This window comes from Calonectris borealis, chromosome 3, assembly GCF_964195595.1.
Source record: "Calonectris borealis chromosome 3, bCalBor7.hap1.2, whole genome shotgun sequence".
Classification (NCBI taxonomy): Eukaryota; Metazoa; Chordata; class Aves; order Procellariiformes; family Procellariidae; genus Calonectris; species Calonectris borealis.
The window spans coordinates 52,238,274-52,259,285 of record NC_134314.1 but is presented as its reverse complement, the minus strand read 5'-3'; the positions used below and the strand labels follow the sequence as shown (position 1 = coordinate 52,259,285).

Sequence of the window (21,012 nt, the reverse complement as noted above, 5' to 3'; positions counted from 1 at the left end):
TTGATGAAATCTGGAAACAATAGTTCTTGCTAGTGTTTTCTTATGAATGCTACAAACATTCTTCAAAACCTTTCCAAGAATAATCTATAGGTTTTTTCTAAACAGTAGAGATAGATGCTAAATGGGGCAAAGGAAGACAAACTGAGGAAAAAAAATGAAGGTCAGAATAATAATGGGAAGGTATGGTTTGCTTCAAGTGTTTATAGTATGCAGGTTCAGTCTGGTGCACGTGCTCCAGTTGCGCAGGAGTTTAGAAATGTTCACCAGCAGTGCTCTCTGCACTCTCTTGGGGCAAAAGAATAGAATGCCTCTACCAGATCTTCAGTGTGATCATACCTTGTCAAAAAATCAGAAATATTTCAGTGTTCATAACAGGGTAAACTAGTATTTATTTAATAGAGTAGGTTTTGTAATCTGGATTGTAGTGTTGTCTTTGCCTATTGGCAGCAGAGTTTCAAACCAGAAAAACATCTTAGGTAGCATAAAATATGCCTTGTAGTTACAAAACTGTTTAAAATAGCTGGATATTCATGATACTGGTAAAATAATTCATGAATTATAGTTTTCAGAAAATTAGTTATTTTTCTTAATCATATTGAATACTGGTTGAAAATTGTTATAAATATACATTCTAAACCCCATGTCTTATGGGCTGTAATTTCCCTGAATAATACATATTTACATAAATGTTTATCAGGGGAGAGTGATTTCTTTTATTAGTGATATATTGGGAAAAACAGACAAGGTTTCAATGCAAATGAATTCTTTAGACAGCAATGGATATGATAAAAGCCTTTATTGTGTGGAGGAGTCTCAACACACAGATGCACAGCACATAAATCTGTCAAAAAATGCATAGTACAAAGACATTGAAAGTCTACCTCCTAGGCAATAGAAATAAGGGTTTATCCAACTCCCAAACCTTCAGGAAGAAATAAGTTTCTGCATCACATACTAAGAGCCTTTTTTTTTTTGTGCTCCTGATACCTGCTATGTTCCTTCAAGTTACTAGTCATCAAAGACCTCCAAAGACTTCCTACTACAGGATCTAAGGAAGCATGCAGGAGGGGAAAAAGGCTACAGAGGAGGCATACAGAAACAACATCCAGGCACAGTATTAGGAAGACGAGCACTCAATGGAAGTTGAAACTAGTGAGGGATCTGTGGGGTAGCAAGATGAATTTCTACAGGAACAACAGTAACAAAAGGAAGACCTGGAAAATAGGAGTCTGCCACTGAGTGGGGCAGGTGACCTTTTGATGAAAGGCACTGAAAAGGCTGAGATGCTCAATGCCTTCTTTTCCTTGGTCTTTACAAGTACAGTCTAGTCTGTGGCCTTTTAGCTCTCTGTGCCTAATAGGAAAGCATGGGTAAAGAGTGGTGCTACTCACAGCAGAATAGGATCAAATTTGGGACCATTTATGTAATCTGGACATAAACAAGTCAATAGGGTGCATTCACCAGTGCTGAGGAAACTGCCAAAGGTGCATTCAAGGCCACTCTATTGTCTTGAAAGGTGGGGGAGGTCCCTGATAACTGGAAGGTAGTGTTCCTGATGTTGTTCCACAACATGCTTCTCTCTAAACTGCAGAGGTACGGGTTTGATGGGTGGGCTGTCCAGTGGGTGAGGAATTGGTTGGATGGACATATCCAGAGGGTAGTGGTCAACAGCTCAATGTCCATATGGAGATCGGTGGCAAGTGTGTCCTGCAGGGGTCTGTATTGGGACCAGTACTGTTTAATATTTTCATCAATGAATGGGGGATTGAATGCACGCTCAGCAAGTTTGCAGATGACACCCTCACTAGAAGAAGGACATTGAGGTGCTGGAGCGTGTCCAGAGAAGGGCAACGAAGCTGGTGAAGGGCCTGGAGCACAAGTCTTATGAGGAGCGGCTGAGGGAACTAGGACTGTTTAGTCTGGAGAAGAGGAGGCTGAGGGGAGACCTCATCGCGCTCTACAACTACCTGAAAGGAGGTTGTAGCGAGGTGGGTGTTGGTCTCTTCTCCCAAGTAACTAGCGATAGGACGAGAGGAAATGGCCTCAAGTTGCGCCAAGGGAGGTTTAGATTGGACATGAGGAAAAATTTCTTTGCTGAAAGAGTGGTCAGGCCTTGGAACAGGCTACCCAGGGAAGTGGTGGAGTCACCATCCCTGGAAGTATTTAAAAGACGTGTAGCTGAGGCGCTTAGGGACATGGTGTAGTGGGCATGGTGGTGTTGGGTTGACGGTTGGACTCGATGATCTTAGAGGTCTTTTCCAACTTTAATGATTCTATGACTCTATGATTCTATGAGTGGTGTGGCTGACACACCTGAGGGATGGAATGCCATCCAGAGGGACCTGGAGAAGCTTGAGAAGTGGGCCTGTGTGAACCTCATGAAGTTCAACAAGGCCAGGTGCAAGGTCCTGCACCTGGGTCGGGGCAACCCCCGGCATCAATACAGGCTGGGGGATGAAGGGATTGAGACCAGCCCTGCCAAGAAGAACTTGGGGGTACCGGTGGATGAAAAGCTGGACATGAGCCGGGAATGTGCGCTCGCAGCCCAGAAGGCCAACTGTATCCTGGGCTGCATCAAAAGAAGCGTGGCCAGCAGGTCGAGGGAGGTGATTCTGCCCCTCTACTCTGCTCTGGTGAGACCCCACCTGGAGTATTATGTCCAGCTCTGGAGCCCTCAGCACAGGAAAGACATGGACCTGTTGGAGTGGGACCAGAGGAGGGCCACGAAAATGATCAGGGGGATGGAACGCCTCTCCTATGAAGAAAGGCTGAGAGAGTTGGGGTTATTTAGCCTGGAGAAGAGAAGGCTGTGGGGAGACCTTATTGCGGCCTATCAGTACTTAAAGCGGGCTTATAAGAAAGATGGCGGCAAACTTTTTAGCAGGGGCTGTTGCAACAGGACAAGGGGTAATGGTTTTAAACTAAAAAAGGGTAGATTTAGACTAGATATGAGGAAGAAATTTTTTACGATGAGGGTGGTGAAACGCTGGAACATGTTGCCCAGAGAGGCGGTAGATGCCCCATCCCTGGAAACATTCAAGGTCAGATTGGACAGGGCTCTGAGCAACCTGATCTAGTTGAAGATGTCCCTGCCCTTGGCAGGGGGGTTGGACTAGATGATCTTTAAAGGTCCCTTCCAACCCAAACTATTATATGATTCTATAATTCTATGAAATAAAACAAGAGCAGGTAATATTGGAAGCAAATGCTTCAACACAGATGGAGTACAGATCAAAATCATGGATGTCAGAACAAAAATTCAGGTTTTCACCAGTTAAATCCGAGAGAACGTTCTTTTGGCAAGTCAGTTTACAACTTGGTCATCACAGCCAAAAATATGGCACGTCTTCCTGGCACTGATGGTTATGGCTGGCTCTCTCAGCTTTATTTTTTTGGCATCAATACATATCTTACACTAAGGCACTTCTGTTAGTATTTTTTTGTCATCATCTTTTTATCTTTTGGTAAACAATCTTCTTCTACATTAGTATTTTTTTCTCGCACTTCTTGTAAAGCACTTTATCTGATGGCATGACCAAAGCACAGCTGATGCAATTGCAGTTCAGTTTAGAAACCCATTCACTGGTCCATGCACAAAACTCTAGAGGATAATTTCCAAGGTTGTGGACTCCCTAAGCATTTCTCCGAGTATGACTACCATCAGAGTGTCTGACTATCGTGTTTTTCACTGAACCACTACCTCTCCAAAATAATTTCATTTAATTTCATTTGTATCATTGTCCTTCACTTTGGCACAAGACACTAGAAGCATATCTATCAAAGCTTAAGGTCAAGGTCAGCAATAATGTTCAAAGCAAAAATACTAAAGGCAAATAAAACATACCATGCAGTCTGGGAAGTTTAGCAAAAAGATATCATCCTGATTGTTTTAGTATGTGTCAACCAAAGCCTTCACAGCACTGACAGTTCTGGGGAGCAACCTTGTCCTTCGAACCACCATTATGCAGGTTGTTCTCTTTCTGTACCTGGAATGTACATCTTGTGTTTCTTTTCTTTTGTCAGATACAAATGCCATTTCAACAGTTCATCTGCAGTGGTGATGTCAGTGATACATTTTTATATGGGTTTTACCATTTTCTCCCACTTCACACATTTCTTTCAAGAGGCCTCTGTGTTACAGATCTGGCTACCAGTCTGCCTTCTTAGGTATCCGTTATGCCATATTAACATCTTTTAATATATACGCTGTGTCAAGCACTAGAGAAAATACTACTCACACACACTACATTAGACCTGTGGCTTCCAGCATATTCTCAAGTTCTTTTGGCTACATTATCAAAATAGATATCAGGCATAGGAATTCTTATTCAGACATGTCCTTGCAGCAAGCAGCTCCCTAACATCATTTTGAGGGTTCCCGAATCACTTTGGATCCTTTTGTTAAAAAGGGTTATTCCTTTATTTTCTGACAGGTTATGCTAACAAATTCTTGAGCAATTTGGGTTAATATGACTACTATATGAGGAAGGGACAGCAGAACTTTGTAATGAATTCACAAAAGAATCTCGGGACAACTTAAATCCATTTGCTGAGAGGGACAGGAGAATACCTAGCTGCATATTAAGTTTTCTCTCCAAGTGAATTTGGATGCAACTTAGGTGCATGTTTGATGACCACAGACATTTTAAAACCACACTCTTTTGGTAGTGTATATCTAGTCCTCTTAAACAAATATAGACGACTTTTTACAAATGAGACCTTTATAAAGTATGGCAGAAAAAGTATTGAACTCTTTAAAGGATACCAGATACATTTCTCTTACGAACTTTGCCATTCTGTATTCAGGAAAAACATCAACTAGAAAATAGTATTTTCTTCTGTGAATATTACCATGCAAAATTAACACAGCAGGTCAGGAACAGTGGTATTTTCTGACTTCTAATGTTGTCTTTTATCTGGTATACTTGTAAAAACATGTATTTTGATATTGTGACTGGTCTAAACTAATCCAGAATCACCAATCTGTACCCTCTTTTCATTCTTTTTTACTGCAGTTTGTGTCAGGAAGCCATTTTATGAGAAGTGCATCCTCAGCCATATCAATCTCACAGTGTTACATACTCTGAAAAAACAGTTTTTCACAAGAACTTAACAGCTAGATTTGGTATTTGAATGCTCTGCATTTGACTAGTCAGTAATACTACTACTGCTCTGTAGAACAATGCTGTCTTTCTGATTTCTGGTCATGTGCCTATACCCAGTAATCTTACATATCTTTCTTTGACACCTTTCTTTGGATTGCATCAAAAGACAAAAGTTACTTTTAAAAAGTAAAAAAACATTCTGATATAGAGTAGATAGTCTTCCAGCATGAGAATATGTATAAGTAAGTGGAAGACTTCTTGTAGGCGATTAGGAGAAACTGTGATCATTTCAGTTTCTATTTCTATGCTATGAATTGAGCATACGTATAATTAAATACTTAACAATTGTGCTTGGTTTTAGGTTTCATTAAAACTCATACAGTAGCAATTCCCCCAACTCTAGGGAATTACCCAACCCCAAGCACATGGAAAATATCCCAAAATGTATAATGTAGTACAGTGAAATGTGGCAAATGAGTTTACTTTGTTTCTGCTGGTTTAAATCAAATGAAGACAGTACCTTACTTAGTCAAAAATAAATATATGTGTCAGGTAGATCTTTCTTTCTTTCTTTTTTTTTTCTTTTTTTTTTTGTGGGTTTTCTTTATATAAAGGAAGTGGAGTTAACTGATGAGGAAGAAGCAATCAAAGCAAATCTGATGAATGATGAGGCACTGCCTCCAGAAGTCCTCGATAACATTGTTCTTGACTGGTGGAGGAAAGAGCCGTTCCGGTAACTGTAATTAGATTCTCTTTCTTTAATTAATCGTAGGAAGTATATCATCCATTGTGTCCACAATTACAAATAACTATTGCAGAGATTATTTCAATGCTCTTATACCTCTTATGAATCATGACCTACCTCTCAGTCTTGGTTTTGTTGCTCTATTTTGATTGATATTTTGAAAGTAATACAATCTCTCATGCACTGTACACAGGACTGGACAAAAGTACGTAGCGCACTTGAATTGGATTAAATCTTCTGAATAGCCACATAGTTTTCGTGGGCTTACAGGATAGATATGTAAATAAATCTTTTATGTTTTCATGTAATTAATAAACATAGAGAGCTGGAATCCAGCTGTAACTATTGTCTTCCACATATTGTAAATATTGTGTGGAAAGCAAAGACAAAGTATCAATGGCCTCCAAAATAATACAGAATCAGGTTATCTTGTGCATTCATCTCAATCTGTACTCCAGTGATGTATCCACTTCAGATACAGACTTCCTTTCATATCAGAAAGTACATCCATAACACTGTGATAAATGTGGATTATTGTTGCATAAATAAATAACATCGACTCCTGGAAAGCAGGCTGGCTTTTTAGGATGTAATTTCAGCAGGGAAAATCCCTTTTTCCATGTCCAATCTCTTCCATCCATTTCCATCCAGATCATAGCTGCTGGCAGCTTGACCATTAGGTTTCAATTCCTAACAGTATGAGAAATGCTAAAAAGAATGAACAAGATCCTCAAATAAACTTTTGTCCTGTCAGCCCACAGATAAGGGACAACGTTCTCTTAATGGTGCAAAAATAGGGAGATCAGTTTTAGGAAAAAAGAATGCACCAAGACAAAAAATTACGCAGCATTACACATAATGTTGTGATACTATATTATATAAATTCAATTTCATCAGGGACTGTATAGCAGAAGAGAACCTTCATCGTGATACATATCATGATCAATATCCTCCCCCCAACCTTTTCCCACAGCATCCAGGACCATCTGTTCTTCCATCCACTCCCACTCCTTGTAGCTGCTTTGGTTTTCTGCAGTTTTACAATATATCCTATTAAGGTCTAAAGTAATAAAGAGAAATACTAATTTATTAACAACAACATTCAGCTTTACAGAGCTACTCATCTAATTTGAGATTGTAAGAGCTCCAACAAGCCATAGAGCTTTCTAGACATATCTGACCCGTTTTTAATATCTACAGGAAGGGAGATGTAGGTCATGCTGAGTGGCAAAATTTTCATCCTATACTAGAGAAGAAATTGTCAGGCATTTCTGAAAAATAAATTTTCAGGCGACAAGCCTTCTGTGGCAGATGTAACCAAAATAATGTTTGGGGCACCTTCTATTTTTTTGAGAGCAGTGCCTAAGAAGTATTGTTTTTAGAGTCAAACAAGCAACACTGAAGACACAATTTATTTTGGCTTTTTAAAGTTCTTTTTAAATAATTAATCTCTACACATTAAAACCTCAGAAGAAATACATTTGTTAGTACACCAATTAAAATACATAGTGAAATATCAGTTTTACACTGTCAAAAGATAATACCTGAAAGTATTTTTTTAAGTTTACTATTAACATATACATTTAATAAAGGAGTTTAATTTTTTTTTTCAAATTAATTGCATTTTCACTGTGTTGCACTTTAAACTACATTGTGTAATGATAAATATCTTATTTTCCAATTAGGTCCACGGGGTTTATACTGGATGGTTTCCCTCGTACTTTAGATGAAGCCCAGTATTTGTCAGAACGAGGACTCTGTCCTGATGTTGCAGTTTATATTCAAGTAGAAGAAAGTGACGTTCTTGACCGTCTTCTTCCTCCACGTCTGAAAAAATGGAAAGAAAGACAGTATAAAAAAATGGAAAATAAAAAGAAACTGAAAGACCTGAAAGCAAAAATAAGGGTAAGTTTTCAGTCCTGTCTCCTTTTTTGTAATTTCAGCAGCACAGCTCTGAACAGAGATTCTAAAACTCCCAAAGCAGTGAAGAGCACACAGAGAAACGGATATGGGAGCCAGGAGACACAGCCCCACAAGTTCACAGCATTCCTAGATTTACCATAGAAACCAAAAAGAATTTAGGACTCCTTTCCTCCTCTGCGCAATTAATTCATGCAGGAGTTTAGGTATCTCGCAGCCCAAGAAAAGTAGCTATGCTGCCAGACAACTGGCAGTCAGACAGAATGCTAGACATCTGGAAAGTCCTGGACAAAAGGCAACTAGATGGAGAGAGTGAATATGGCCATAAAAAAACAAATAAGCAGCTCACGCACCGTACTGTTGTTGCATGCCGGATTCCCTGAGCATGTGCTGTTGAGTTGATCTGCATCCCCCATAGGCTGACTTCACACGTACTGTATGGTGTATGTGTCTGTGCTTCCAACCGTGACACTCTGCACAGAAATGTAATAGCACTAAGCCACATTCTCAGTGCTGTTGCAGCTGCACAGTCTCCCATTTGAACAAAGCTGTGCCTACTACTGAAGAGATTACAAGTTACCTGAAGTAACGTGAAACCTCTAAGCAGACATTTACAATCGGCACGTGCAATATATTCGAGGTTCTTAACTTACTATAAAAGTGAGATAAAGTACTTCACGTGTACTATCAGAAAAGGTCAGAGCGTAAGTTACTACAGAGCAGCTGACACACAGGAAGTTAGTACAACGGAATTTGGGGCAAGGCTCATACAATACCAGTAAGTTTTCCGAACTGCTTGTGCCAGAGGTTGGCCTTGAGAATGCATACAATCTAGGAGAGTTAAAATATTTTTTCCATTTAGTCTTTCCTGATGCAAGTTGGAGATCTTGCTAGAAAAGGTGGATTCTAGTGACCAGCCTACATACAGTAACCCTGTAAGCAGTTACTCTGATAATTCAAGTGGCAAACACCTGTGCTACAGATCCTAGGGTCCAAACTTCTAATGAACAGCATAGGCATCAACATGGCTCCTGATGACAAAGGAAAATAACATGTTCCTACATAAAACACATACGCAAAACAGTGATACAAATTGATAAAGGCATTAAGAAGTAAGGAAAGATCAGAAACAGGATTTCCCAAGTAACAGTAATTTGATATTTTTGCTCACGTGTATTGCAATATAGTTTTTAGTTACACATTGAGTATTTTTCCATAGCATCCAGTTGGTAAGCAAGTCAGATGGTGTTGTGAGAATGCAGCACTGCTGAGTGTATGTTAACCCTTCTTTTGTTACTAAAGCTGGAGGACATACAGAGAGTCTGGGAAAAGCAGACAGACCAGTTGAATGCTACCCTAGAGTCGTTTTCTCCACTGAAAGAAGCTGGCAACAGGACACTGAGAGCAATGAGTACACCTGCAGTGCAGTGTCGTTCAGGAACACTGAAGTTTAGTCACAAAAGTAGAGAAAATTAGTCTGTGCAGAGTTTCTTGCGGCTCTGCTTAGAATGCTCTGGTATCCAGGCCACTTCTCTTGGACTTAACATGGATTTCTAAAACTGCACTATTGCCTGCGTGTTGACATACTCAGTTTCTCTGATCTCAGTCCAGGTTACAGCATTACAGTGTGCAAGAACAGCAATTACAGGTTGAATCCCCATCAACCCCACTGGCCTTAAGTAGAATGCTTCTGCATATTACTTCTGAGTTAGGATTTAGCCATCAGGTATTTGACATGTATCTACTGAGTATGTATGGGGGACTATATTTCAAATGCTTATAACTTGATCAAAATTGGGCAATTCTAAATAGGCATAGGGAACAGCGTACATTTAATACCATGCTCAGTCGCCCCGTTGCCAAATGGCAGAAACCACTTACAAGTTTAGAAACTCTGTAGTTTACCGATAAAAATAATTTTCAGTGTGATCGGAATCAGTGTCTTTTTTCCCCCCTAATCTCAATCTCAGAAGTTGCCAAATTAGTTTTACTAAAATTTACTTACATGTTCACCTAGTAGAGAGGTATATCTGGTCTGCAAAATTTCAAGCTGCGCAGATAGTATTTTTTAACATTAGAAGCAACTGGAAACAGAGTTTTAAGGTGGAAAGAACAACATTAATTCTAGGTCACATTACCAATCCTCAGAGGAGAGCTTTTATTAGCAAATGTCATCCTCTTACATCTTTTTTTCATTAACAGGATGAGAGGATTGCTAGAAGAAGGGAAGAACTTTTAGCAGAACAAAACCAAAAGAAACAGGAGGTAAGAAAACAAGCTAATAAAAAAGATTTTAAATAGAAGTGTTTGCATTCGTATCTCAGAAATTTCTCGAGCTTTTAGTCACAGAGTTTTCAGGGCAATGTAGAATAGTAAAAATGTGATAGAGTGTCAGAAACTTCTACTTTCAAAAATAATCTCACATGATGTTTAAATTGTTTTAGAAACTACTGACTCATGAACACTAAAAACAGTTTTAAAAGAATTCTCAATATGTGCTCCAATTCAGCAAAATACTTGCGAATGTGTTTAATGTGTCTAATTTGTAAGCATAAGAGTAGCCCCATTAATTGCAATTAGGCATGTGTTTTAAGTACCCTGTCAAATCCATGGTTAATCCAGAATAGGATTGTACCATGATTTCTGCCCAAACTCAATTACAAAGTATATTTATAAATACATTAATGTACTACTTGGCTGCTCATGAAATTCTGTCAACTATGCTTTCAGCTAACATGCTTGTTGATAACAAAGTCCTGCCAAAATACTATACGATGTATGAAAAAAATACTCTTATCAAAACTGCAGTGTAGCACTTCAGTTTTTTAAGCACTCTTGGAACTGGTACAATGCTTCACTCTATGCACTATGCAATACCTCTGTATTTTCTTCTGAAATAAGATTCTAGAATTTATTAGATTTTTGCTTACGATAAAGGATACCTCAAAATGAGGTTTTGTTGAATTAATGATTTTTCTAATTAAAAAAGAGACATGAATGCCGTATGTTCCTTCAAACCATCTGTATCACAGACATGAAACCACAAAATATTTTACCTTTATAGGCTTTAGCAAATAAGAAGCATCATGAAGCCACTGAGGAGGAAGATGAGAATGAAAATGAAGATGTTGAAGCTATACTTGAAGAAGAGTTTTTAGAAGAAGAAGAAGAAGAAGAGGGTGAAGAAGAACAGGAGGTTGATGCTGTTGACCGCATACAAAATGAAATTGCAGAAAAGTTTGATTCAGAAATACATGGTTTACAAGGTGTACAGGTACCTATTCCACTGCTTATTTTGTTAAATTATATGATCGCATGATGCAAGAAGATTTTTTAGTTTTATTTGTCAAATTTAAAAGTTATAGTGCTTAAACAATCGTGCTGCTGTACTCACAATCTAAATATGTGGGCAAGATGAAGGCTGTAGTGAGAAGGTATATACTTTAAAAAGTATATAATTTATAAGACTAATATTGTGAGGAAAAAAACAAAGGAAACTTTTGGGTAGACCTACCCAGTTTTGGGGTCCTTATTTCCTTTTTGATAGGTCAGTTGATGCAGAACTGAGAGTCATGAATATGACTGAACTAGAGAGTCATAAATATATGAACAGTATTTCAAAATCATTTTTAAGGCAAAATTCTTATTAGACAACTCTGATTTTTTATACAGTTCTTAGTAACATAATTTTCTTGAAATCAGTGCAATGACCTGTGGTGAGGTAACCTCATCTAAATTTAGATATCTGCAACGTTAAGGCAGTAAGTAGGTTGGTGCCATTTGTTTACTATATACTAAGTATCTTACTTCAGGAGGAAACTAATCATGATTTAGAAGAAACACTATCCACTGACCAGAGAGAAAGTTTACAGAAGTAGATAGCCAAGACAGAGGTATAAGATTTGCAAAACTAATCCAACTTTTACCAACACCCTAAATGTGATTGATTCACTTCATTTTAATAGTTATTGGATTAAATGTCAGATGAATCAAGAATAAACTCCTAATATTCTTTGCATTACAAGGAAGCATACGCTGTGTGGAAAAGATCAATGTTTTGTGCTCAGGGATTCACCTTTCCATTAATTTTGGAAGAAGGTGAATTGAAAGTACATTCAACTTTCAAAAGTGACCGTAAAATGTCATAATTTTATTGAACTATTCAATGCATATAATCAAGTATCCCAATGACAATCACAAAAATCATTTCAGGGGTTCTGAATGAAGCTTGTGGCTAATTTCACTTTTCTGAGTATAAACTAAATTTGCAAAATAGAATCGGAAAGAATTTAGAATAAGGCCCATGAAAGACAGTAAACCAGAAATCCCGGAAACAGCCTGAGGTCTTTACATGAACAATACAACGTTTCAAGTTAAAGCTAGTGGAATACTATAGTTCTTGGAGCATTTTCCTCTCTGTCATTTGGGAGCATATTGTTTGGGAGCATATTTATTGTTAGTAAACTGATGAAAAATTTGATCAGAAAAGGAACAGGCAATTAAAAGAGTCAGCAACTTTTGTTTCTCTCAAGAAGTACATAAATCTCAGCAACAAGAGAGGTGACTAGTATTTTAGAATTCATTATTATATTGAGTTCTGCTTATAACAGCAAGCAGAAAGATCCAAGACACTGGATCTATCTAGATATTGTCTGTAAGTTGAGGAATTACACTGAAGTAGTATCATTTGTAGCAGTAGAATCATACTATTCTAGGATTCTATGATTCTGTGATTCATATAATAGAATTACATATTGGGACTAGATACTACTAATATCCCCCAGTTACAGCTTACTCAATATTTTTCCCATTATTTTTTTAATTCCAAGAACATTTATGCCTTTATAAATAACTTTAAATAACTTACTATTTCTGATTCATTATTCAAGACTCGACTCTACTGTTCTCTGATTCTTTAATTGTTGGTCCTCTTTGACATTGTGGAATCTTGGTCTTTAATGGAAAACTAAATGATGACATTAAAACACGTTAGGACTTGTAAAAAAGTATTAGATTGCTAGAAAAAACTCTGTCAGTCATTACTGAAAATCTGATCGTATTTATGATTTTAATATTTCATTATGTTTTCATTAACCAGGAAGAACTTGAAAAATTGTTAATACCACAAATCGAGATCAATGGAGGACAAAAGCCTCACATCGTACGCTACCAAATATATAGCAAGCTGAATTCTCTAATGGAAAATCGTGGAAGCATTTTTGAGAAATGTTACCCAATAAGTTTGCCACTTGCACATAAGATGCTAGTTTTCTCATATAAATTTCCAAGTTCTTTTGGTCAGTGGGATCCAATCAAGGTAATGTTCTTAAATAGCTGAAGAATATTTTCAAGAAATAATACTTTTCAAAAATATATTTCACATAAAAAAAAATTATCAGACAGTAGCAACTAATACCAGAAATATTTAATGAAAACTACATTACTGAATCAAAACTACACCACTGAATATACACAAAATACAGCAAGCATTGATAATAAAATGTGTTAGTCTTTTCAACGTTGCAGCTAAATTAAGGCTGAGAGGCATTTAGTAAAATCTGTTACATTAGCATTGATGACACAATTAAAGATGGCACTGAATCAGAAAGAAATGCCTAATTCTTAATGATACACAAAACACAGGACAACAGAGAAGGTCTTAAAGCCTTCCAGAAGCAGTGAAAACAAAGTGAACGGATTTGGCGTTTGAATTTGTAAGAAAACACACAGGTGGCCACCAACCCTAGCAGTGGCAAAAAAGTAACAAATTTAATAAATGTTAAATGTATGTAATTCATCAGCAGTAATTCTTTGTTGTCAAAATTTACAAATTTTGAAGAGAAACAAATCTAATTCCATAGTATTTTACTCGAGATCTGGAAAGTCAAGGTCAGAAAGTACTCATGTCTATCCCCAAAAGTGGGCTGATAGAGTTTTATAGGTAGCAAATGAAATGTTAGCAGGTAAATTTTTGGTTTTAATGCTAGAAATAAAAGCAGGTTGGATTGTGAGTAAATCAGAAATAAAAAGGAGGATTGATTAAAAAAACCCCAGTGAACAAGATACAGAAAACAGGAAGTTCCTGAAGGAAACATACTTTGGCCTTCATTTTACTATGCTAATTAATCAAGTAACTTTTATTCCCTTTTGTATAGTCATCACTGTTCCAAATCATGTTTATCTTTCTTTAACCTTGGCAATCAGAATTGTATACAGATCAGCTCTTATTACGGCTTTATATAATCAAAATACTTACTTAAAATGTTTTAGGATCAGAATTGCCTTTTCCATGGCTGCATCAAATTGGCATCTAATAATCTAGGGACATATTAATAGAAATAGGTATTTCTTCTCTTCTGTCATTTCCAATTACTGAACCCCAGCTTATATGTTTAATTCTTATTAGTCCCTACATGCTAGACCTTGCACTTTGTTCTATTAGATTTGACTACATTTTTGTCATTCCATTTCTCCAATTCATTCATTTATGCTGTATAGTGTTTTCTTACCAACCAGAAAGTACAATTCAGTTAGAAGAAAGAAGTCATAGAAAGCTATTAGATAAAATCAGAGTGATGTGCTGACAGTGGAAATGTATGTGCTGACAACAATGAAAGGGAAATAGGATCATTTCGAGGGTACTTTAGGATATAATAGAAACTGAAATTGATGAAATTGAATTGATGAAATTGATTACGGACCGGAGGTTTTTTTGTAGAAAGGCAGATAGAGTATATGCCAATTACTTTTAGATTAAATTGGGGGGGGAGGAAAGTAGTTATGCAACTGATTAGATAAGCAGAGAATAAAAATGATGAGCTGAGGGAGGAATGGGAGCAGAGATACAGTAGAACAGACTCCTGACATCTTATAAATTGAGGGCAAGCACCCTGAAATGACTTGGTGCAGGAATAGGAACCTAAGAATCAGAGAAGGGTCTGGCAAGGTAATGCCATGCAGTAGAACAGTCCCATCTCTTACTGTAAGAACGAGATCAACTTACCTATATATTTATTGACTCCTTCAAAGAATACTAATATGATTTCCCTCTACAAGAAGCTGAGTTGGCTCTTCCCCATTATTTCATACATATACCTGTAACTACTGTTTTTTTCCGTAATATATTTCAATTTGCTCAATACAGGGTCAGATTTACTGGACTATGTTTGCCAGGATCCATCCTGGAGGCCTTTTCTAAAAATGGTCACTTTCTCTACCTTCCTTTTTTGTGGAAGGCAGGCCAATGTGAGCAATAGGTTAGACATTAGTCAGTAACAATTTCACTTCTGAGTCCCTTTAGAATTGCAAGGTGAATGCCATCTGGTCTGGGCAATTTTTTGTACAGATGTCAACAGTTTGTTCTAAAACATCTTTTAGTGACACTTTAAGGCAGTTCCTCCAAGAAGGGCTGCAACAGGGACATGACTAAGTTCTTCCATAGTGAACAGTGGTGCAAGGAATTCATTTAGCATTTCTGCAATTACCATTTCTGCCATTAGTGCTGCTCTTACATCTCAATGATCCATCAACACTACAGACTTTCCAGTGGGCTCTGATGTGTTTGAAAAGATTTAATCAGCAGTGTATGTATTTTACCAAAAGCTTTTTTGGCTTGCCTTGTGGTTTTACACTTCACCGTAATGTAAGTATTCTCTTCTGTTTTCTTCATTTGTACATGACTTCCGCTGAATACAATATTCTGTGTATCTTCTACTGTCAGGCAGATAAGTGGTTTTCATTCACAGAGGAATAAAATTATTTTCTTTATTCTTTGAAAATTAAAAAAGTATTATGTTACACCTCTCTCACTACACTCTCTTGATGGACAGAAAGTGTTACGGTACCACCTACTGGAAATAGTAAAATATTCTTCCTGTCTTCAATGTTTACTTCATCTTTTTGTACCAGAATTGCATATGTATGGAAGTTCCTCAGACTCGGACAAAGTATTATGTACATATGTATGAACTTCAGAATGCTTTGATGATTTGTTTCACACAGTTGGTACTCCTCTACCTGCCTATAAAGCCATTTCTGCAGGATGGAGGGTGAGGAGGCTTTGTCAAACCTAATCAACTGCTTCCCATTTTGTATATGCTACAGCTAAGTGAAGGAGATGTAATCAAGCCACAACAAAGCCATGAAAATACAGTCTTTCCTGTAATCCATCGACAATATATTTATTTCTTTTCAAGTAAAGAAAACAAAGAAACATTTATGAAAAATCCCATCAAATATATTCGTCAGCCAAAACCTAAACCAGCTGTGCCAGTTAAGATTGTAATCGTGGGACCTCCAAAATCTGGAAAGACTACAGGTAGGAGCCAGAATTATCTATAAAGCAAAACCTTATTTAATGACTGAAGCTGTATCTGTCATTACTGCTATTAAAAAATCATAAACCATTAATATTGTTGGTCTTCCCGCTTTTCTTGCTGGGCATAGAATCTTTTAGTTACATTCTCTAGTGTCTCGTTTGACAGTCAGATACTTATGCATTGTCCATCTGAATTTTATCCCAGCATCTTAAGAAGTTAGTGACCTGGACTGGCACTTAGAAAATCCAGACTTATACTATTTATACCCCTTGTATTATTTCTGATTATTTTCTAATTGTTTCTTATTTCTTTCAGTCAATATGATCTAATGTAAAATGAAGAAATATTCCTAGGATCAAGGACCAGAACCCAAAACTCCACACTCCCCAGTCTCTTTCCAATCTTCTAGATTAAAAAAAACAAGATTTTTGTCTTTCCCCTCTCCTTCTTCCTCCATGACTCTTTCAATCCACAGGTCTCTGCCTTTAACTGGAGGAGGACAAAATTCAGCTTACACCATAGCTTAATGATTAGAATAGGGTGTTAGAAAAAGAAGAGATGGGTTCAAATTATCTCATATTAAGAAGGAAATTTTAACCATGTTTCCCATTTCCTGGATAAATGATCTAACTGCTAGGCTGTTCTGTAAAAGGGGCAGCAGTGGAATCATATTTTCTAAGATATTTTGTAATAGTATTGACTATTGCTGCTGAGGTTTGTGCTTAATTGAACGCTGTTATTGCATTCGGCATGCTCTGCACATATGTAAAGGTTTGGGCCCTTTAGGGGCCTAAGCAGGGTTAGGTACCCACTTACCAAGATTATGCATTGGAAATGACCCAGGGAATGAGCTGAGCAGTTAGCTTCTAAGATGACGGACATACTTTAACTGACTGCTAGGTTGTGAAGTTGCTTATGTAAAAGTTGTGTGTTGAAATCAAAATGTTTTGCAGTTGCCAAGAAATTTGCAAGTGTATATGGGTTACTGCGCCTGAGTATGGGAGATGCCATACGGCTAGTGTTAAACAATCAGCCAGAGAGTGAGTTGGCACTTATGTTGAAGTGGCATCTTCACAAAGGACTGACCGTACCTGATGAACTGGGCATCCAGGCTCTAGATGTGGCTCTGATGAATCACGTGTGTAATACCACCGGGTAAGAGTCTTGTTTGGGTTTTGGGGTTTTTTCCAAGACATGCCAGTCCCTTCATAGGCAGTGATTCCCATGTTATCACAGTAAAACAATTTCACTAAAACACATCAGTGCTTTATGCATTAAGAAAATAATCCATGAAAAATGAGGTTCTTCACATTACTCTGGGAAACCAGACTGAAGCATAATTTTCTGCAATTTTCAAGTAAGTATATTCCAGTAAATCCAAGTAATATGCTTTATGAAAGTTACCTTTTTTCAGTCAATAAGCCAGTATTTTCTATTATCCTTTGAGAACTACCATTTTATCTCTCTTACACTAACTCCCGTACCAACCTGGACGCGTCTGATTCTCTTTGGTCATGCAGACTGGTTCAGTACTCAAGGTTTTTTCTGGATTTGTAAACAACTGAAGTTATTAAGGAGGAACTGAAACCAGTGAGTCTTTCCACCTCATTCATATGTGATCCTGATTTCCTACGCTCTTTCTCCACCACTAAAACACCTTCCAAACTTGGCAGACTTAAAAAGGTTCATGATCGTGATTTCATGACATTCAACTCCTCTCCCCAAAAAGGACAATTGTTACAGGGAAAGGCAATTCTCGAATAATCTCTGAAAATTATTTGAGCTTGAGGTCAGAATTCTTTCAGCTTTTCTCTCATGTTAAATACTGGAATATTGTTTCAGTATATTTTGCCCCAGTATTGCCTAAAACGTGAAAAGCATTTCTTCTTCAATATGATTAAAAAAACTCTTCAAGTACTGTAAATCATTTTACTTTTCACTTTGAAAACTGCTCCTCCCAATCCATATGGAGATTTCCCATAGTTAAAATTATGTTTATGAATGATTAATGTGCCAGAATTTTAAAGTCCACCGTTTTTATAGGTCAGAGCCATCCACTTCCATTCCTATATCTTTTGCCCTTTGTGTATTTCCTTTACTCTTTACTATTTCTTATCCTATTTACTTGATTTTTTTTAAAATTTGATTGTAAATTCTTAGGAGTGAAGACTGTGTCTATCAAGTCAGGGCAGCGGTAACTTCATGGCATAGGTACAGACTTTTGTCTCTATTGAGAATGTACTAGGAATATACATAGTCTTAATGGTTAATTAGAAACTGACTTCTTAGGAAAACTGTCTTTCTGTTTCTGTTTGTATGCAGAGTTGTAATTGATGGATATCCTGTAACAAGAAAACAAGTGAACCTTTTGGAATCTGCTAGGATAATTCCAGTGAAAATCTTTGAATTAGAAATGGATGCAAAGGAAGTGTTCAGAAGAGCACTGTTGGATAAGGAAAGCACAAATAGGTAGTGATGCTCCCTGATAGCAATATTTTTATTCACACGATATTGTCATTTCTCTGTTTACGTGCCTCGGTGCTATACCCAGAGAGGCTGTATCTAAGCTGGTGCATAACCTAGCTGTCTCTGAACTCCACATATGAAAAGACATGGGCACCATCCCTCTACATTCTAATGCTTTGATTTCCATAGACTAGAAACAGAGATATAAGGCATTTGTGGCATGCCCTGGCCAGATCCCCTGATTGCGTGATTGAAGTCAGAGATGTACAATGCTGTGCACCCACTGCTTAGTTAAATTGGTTTTAATGAAACCGTACATCAGAAATGTTACTAGTTCACTCTACTGCTGAAGTTTATTATTCATCAATGCAATTATTATCATCATAAGGGAAATTGATACTTCATCTTATAAGATCTCTTTTAAGTCTTAATTGGAGTTCTTTTTAAAAGATGGAAATAATGTATATTTTAATAACATATACAATTCATTAGTTACTCATCCAAACCTTTCAATTCAGCTCGCTCCCTTCTTCTTTGTTTTTCTAAGGAGATAGATATTCTGTTTAAAGAGCTGTTAGTTGTTTTTGAGGAATAGCAGTAAGTAGTTTATAAACAGACAGAGAATTAAAAAGAACAGAACATTCACCTTAAAATTAAATTGTATAAGAACCTGGTTCTCATTAGAGGAAGCGTTTCTAAGAAGTTCCAGATCGCTTAGAGCATTATTGCATGTCTCTTTCATTTTGTCTCTTTCTTTTTATCAAGTAATCAGTACAATGCTTAATTGTTTACTGAAAGCCTAAAGACAATTTGCATTGCAAAAAATTAAATTAATGTTGTCTTTTTGAAAGTATTTACTTTAAACTTTTCATTTTAAATACCAAACTAATTACATTTCACAGGCTTAAATACAAATCAAATGTGCAATATCAGATATTTCTGAAGGGTACAGCTTACAGAGAAATTAATCCTATTAAAACAGTTTATCCTTTTTTTGGCATCATTTAAATTAAGAACCAGAACAGGAAATGCTTCTGTGTTCTATTAAAAATATCTCTTCTGGTCTTGCATAATATTTTTAGAGGTCAGATGGATTATCTTCATTTATGTATATGTAAATGTGACAGACAGTTTTCAAAATATATCCAAGGATTATGGCTACTTCTTGATTTCAAACAACAGCATAATTAAAAATTAAGCCTGTTTTTCAATAAACAATTGAATTCCATTTTAGAAGACTCATAACATTTTGTCTAGGGTACCATTTTAAGGGTGTTTTGGTAGTGTGTGTCATTAGTATGTGCTGATACCTTCCAAATCCTTTACAAAATCATTGAGTTGTATTTGGGACATAAATAGCAAAAGTTTTGTTCTTTGTTTCTGAACATAACTGTCTGATCAGAAGTATGCTGCTTTTCATATGTAACTAGTAATATTCTTAATAAGAAAGTCGTATTTCTCAAATGTTCTACAGTGTCAAATAAGCAGAATTTTGTAAAAAGGATTTAAAGTGAACTGTAGAATTTACACCTGAAATTCAATGAAATGATCTAATCTTCAGACTTAAATCAGTGTTATTTTTCATTGTCTTCAGACCTCCCTACCCTGAACATGACAGCTCACAGATTCTAGCTATTAAAAATTCCTGCTATAAACAGCACATTGATGCAATTAGGACTTACTATAAGAAGGAGCATCAGAACTGGTGTGTGATTGATGCCTTTCAGAGCAAGTGGTGGATCTGGAACAAAGTACTGCAGGAAGTTCAAGTGGTTGTTAAAGAAATCCAGACATACCTGGAAAGAATAAGAAAAGGTAAAAGAAAAACAAAGTTTCTCAGGATAATATTTGTTTCTTTAAGAAGCTGCAATGTGATGAGTGCATTTCAACTCCAACTTGCTTTGGATGAAGCTAATTCTTGGGCACATACATACCCTCAAATTCTTCGATCTCATCTGCAGAGATCTTGAAGAGATCTCTTGAAGAGAGCAAGGACAAAATCAACTACAGGACAGTCTGAGTCCATCCTCCAAAGAACAGGGTAACAGAATACAGCTGAAAGAAGTCAGAGGTCTTATGGTCCATGGCAGATTCCTCAACATTGAGTGATAAATCACAAAGGGTACCCCAAAGTATACAAGGGCAACTATGACTTGCAGCTTCACTTAAATGTCAGTGGAGGAAGAGGGAAGGAGGGGGGAAATGTTAATTGTAAGTTCAGAATTAAGGTTAAATATGCTATCTGAGTTAATTTCTGTGCTGTGGTCGGAAAACCACTTTAGTCTAAAATGACACAGTTCCGAATTGAATTTTTGTGAGTCAGCATTGGTCAGGATTAAATATGCCTTTTAAACATGCCTGTACAGTTTAACCAGAATTCCTCTGAAGGGGAAACAGATTTCCTTATCTTATATCCACCTTTTGGGTTTAATTTTTACAGCTCTGTGGCTGCACCCTT

The 21,012-nt window shown here is 36.9% G+C and overlaps 1 protein-coding gene and 1 long non-coding RNA gene across 2 annotated transcripts in view; one reads left to right on the top strand and one right to left on the bottom strand.

Moving 5' to 3' along the window:
- AK9 (adenylate kinase 9) overlaps window positions 1-21,012 on the top strand; it is a 69,626-nt gene that overhangs the window by 42,150 nt on the left and 6,464 nt on the right. Inside the window, exons 24-32 of the mRNA XM_075145658.1 lie at window positions 5,720-5,838; window positions 7,536-7,755; window positions 9,973-10,035; window positions 10,835-11,044; window positions 12,869-13,087; window positions 15,874-16,087; window positions 17,042-17,243; window positions 18,411-18,557; window positions 20,149-20,369. Of these exons, the coding sequence (XP_075001759.1) occupies window positions 5,720-5,838; window positions 7,536-7,755; window positions 9,973-10,035; window positions 10,835-11,044; window positions 12,869-13,087; window positions 15,874-16,087; window positions 17,042-17,243; window positions 18,411-18,557; window positions 20,149-20,369 (1,615 nt within the window). The remainder of the gene's footprint in view (window positions 1-5,719; window positions 5,839-7,535; window positions 7,756-9,972; window positions 10,036-10,834; window positions 11,045-12,868; window positions 13,088-15,873; window positions 16,088-17,041; window positions 17,244-18,410; window positions 18,558-20,148; window positions 20,370-21,012) is intronic.
- Window positions 7,616-20,738, bottom strand: LOC142080372 (uncharacterized). Its single transcript, XR_012672979.1, has 4 exons — window positions 20,489-20,738; window positions 20,237-20,350; window positions 12,638-12,736; window positions 7,616-7,677 (listed from the first exon to the last, which is right to left on the bottom strand). It is a non-coding gene; the product is annotated as an uncharacterized LOC142080372 (long non-coding RNA).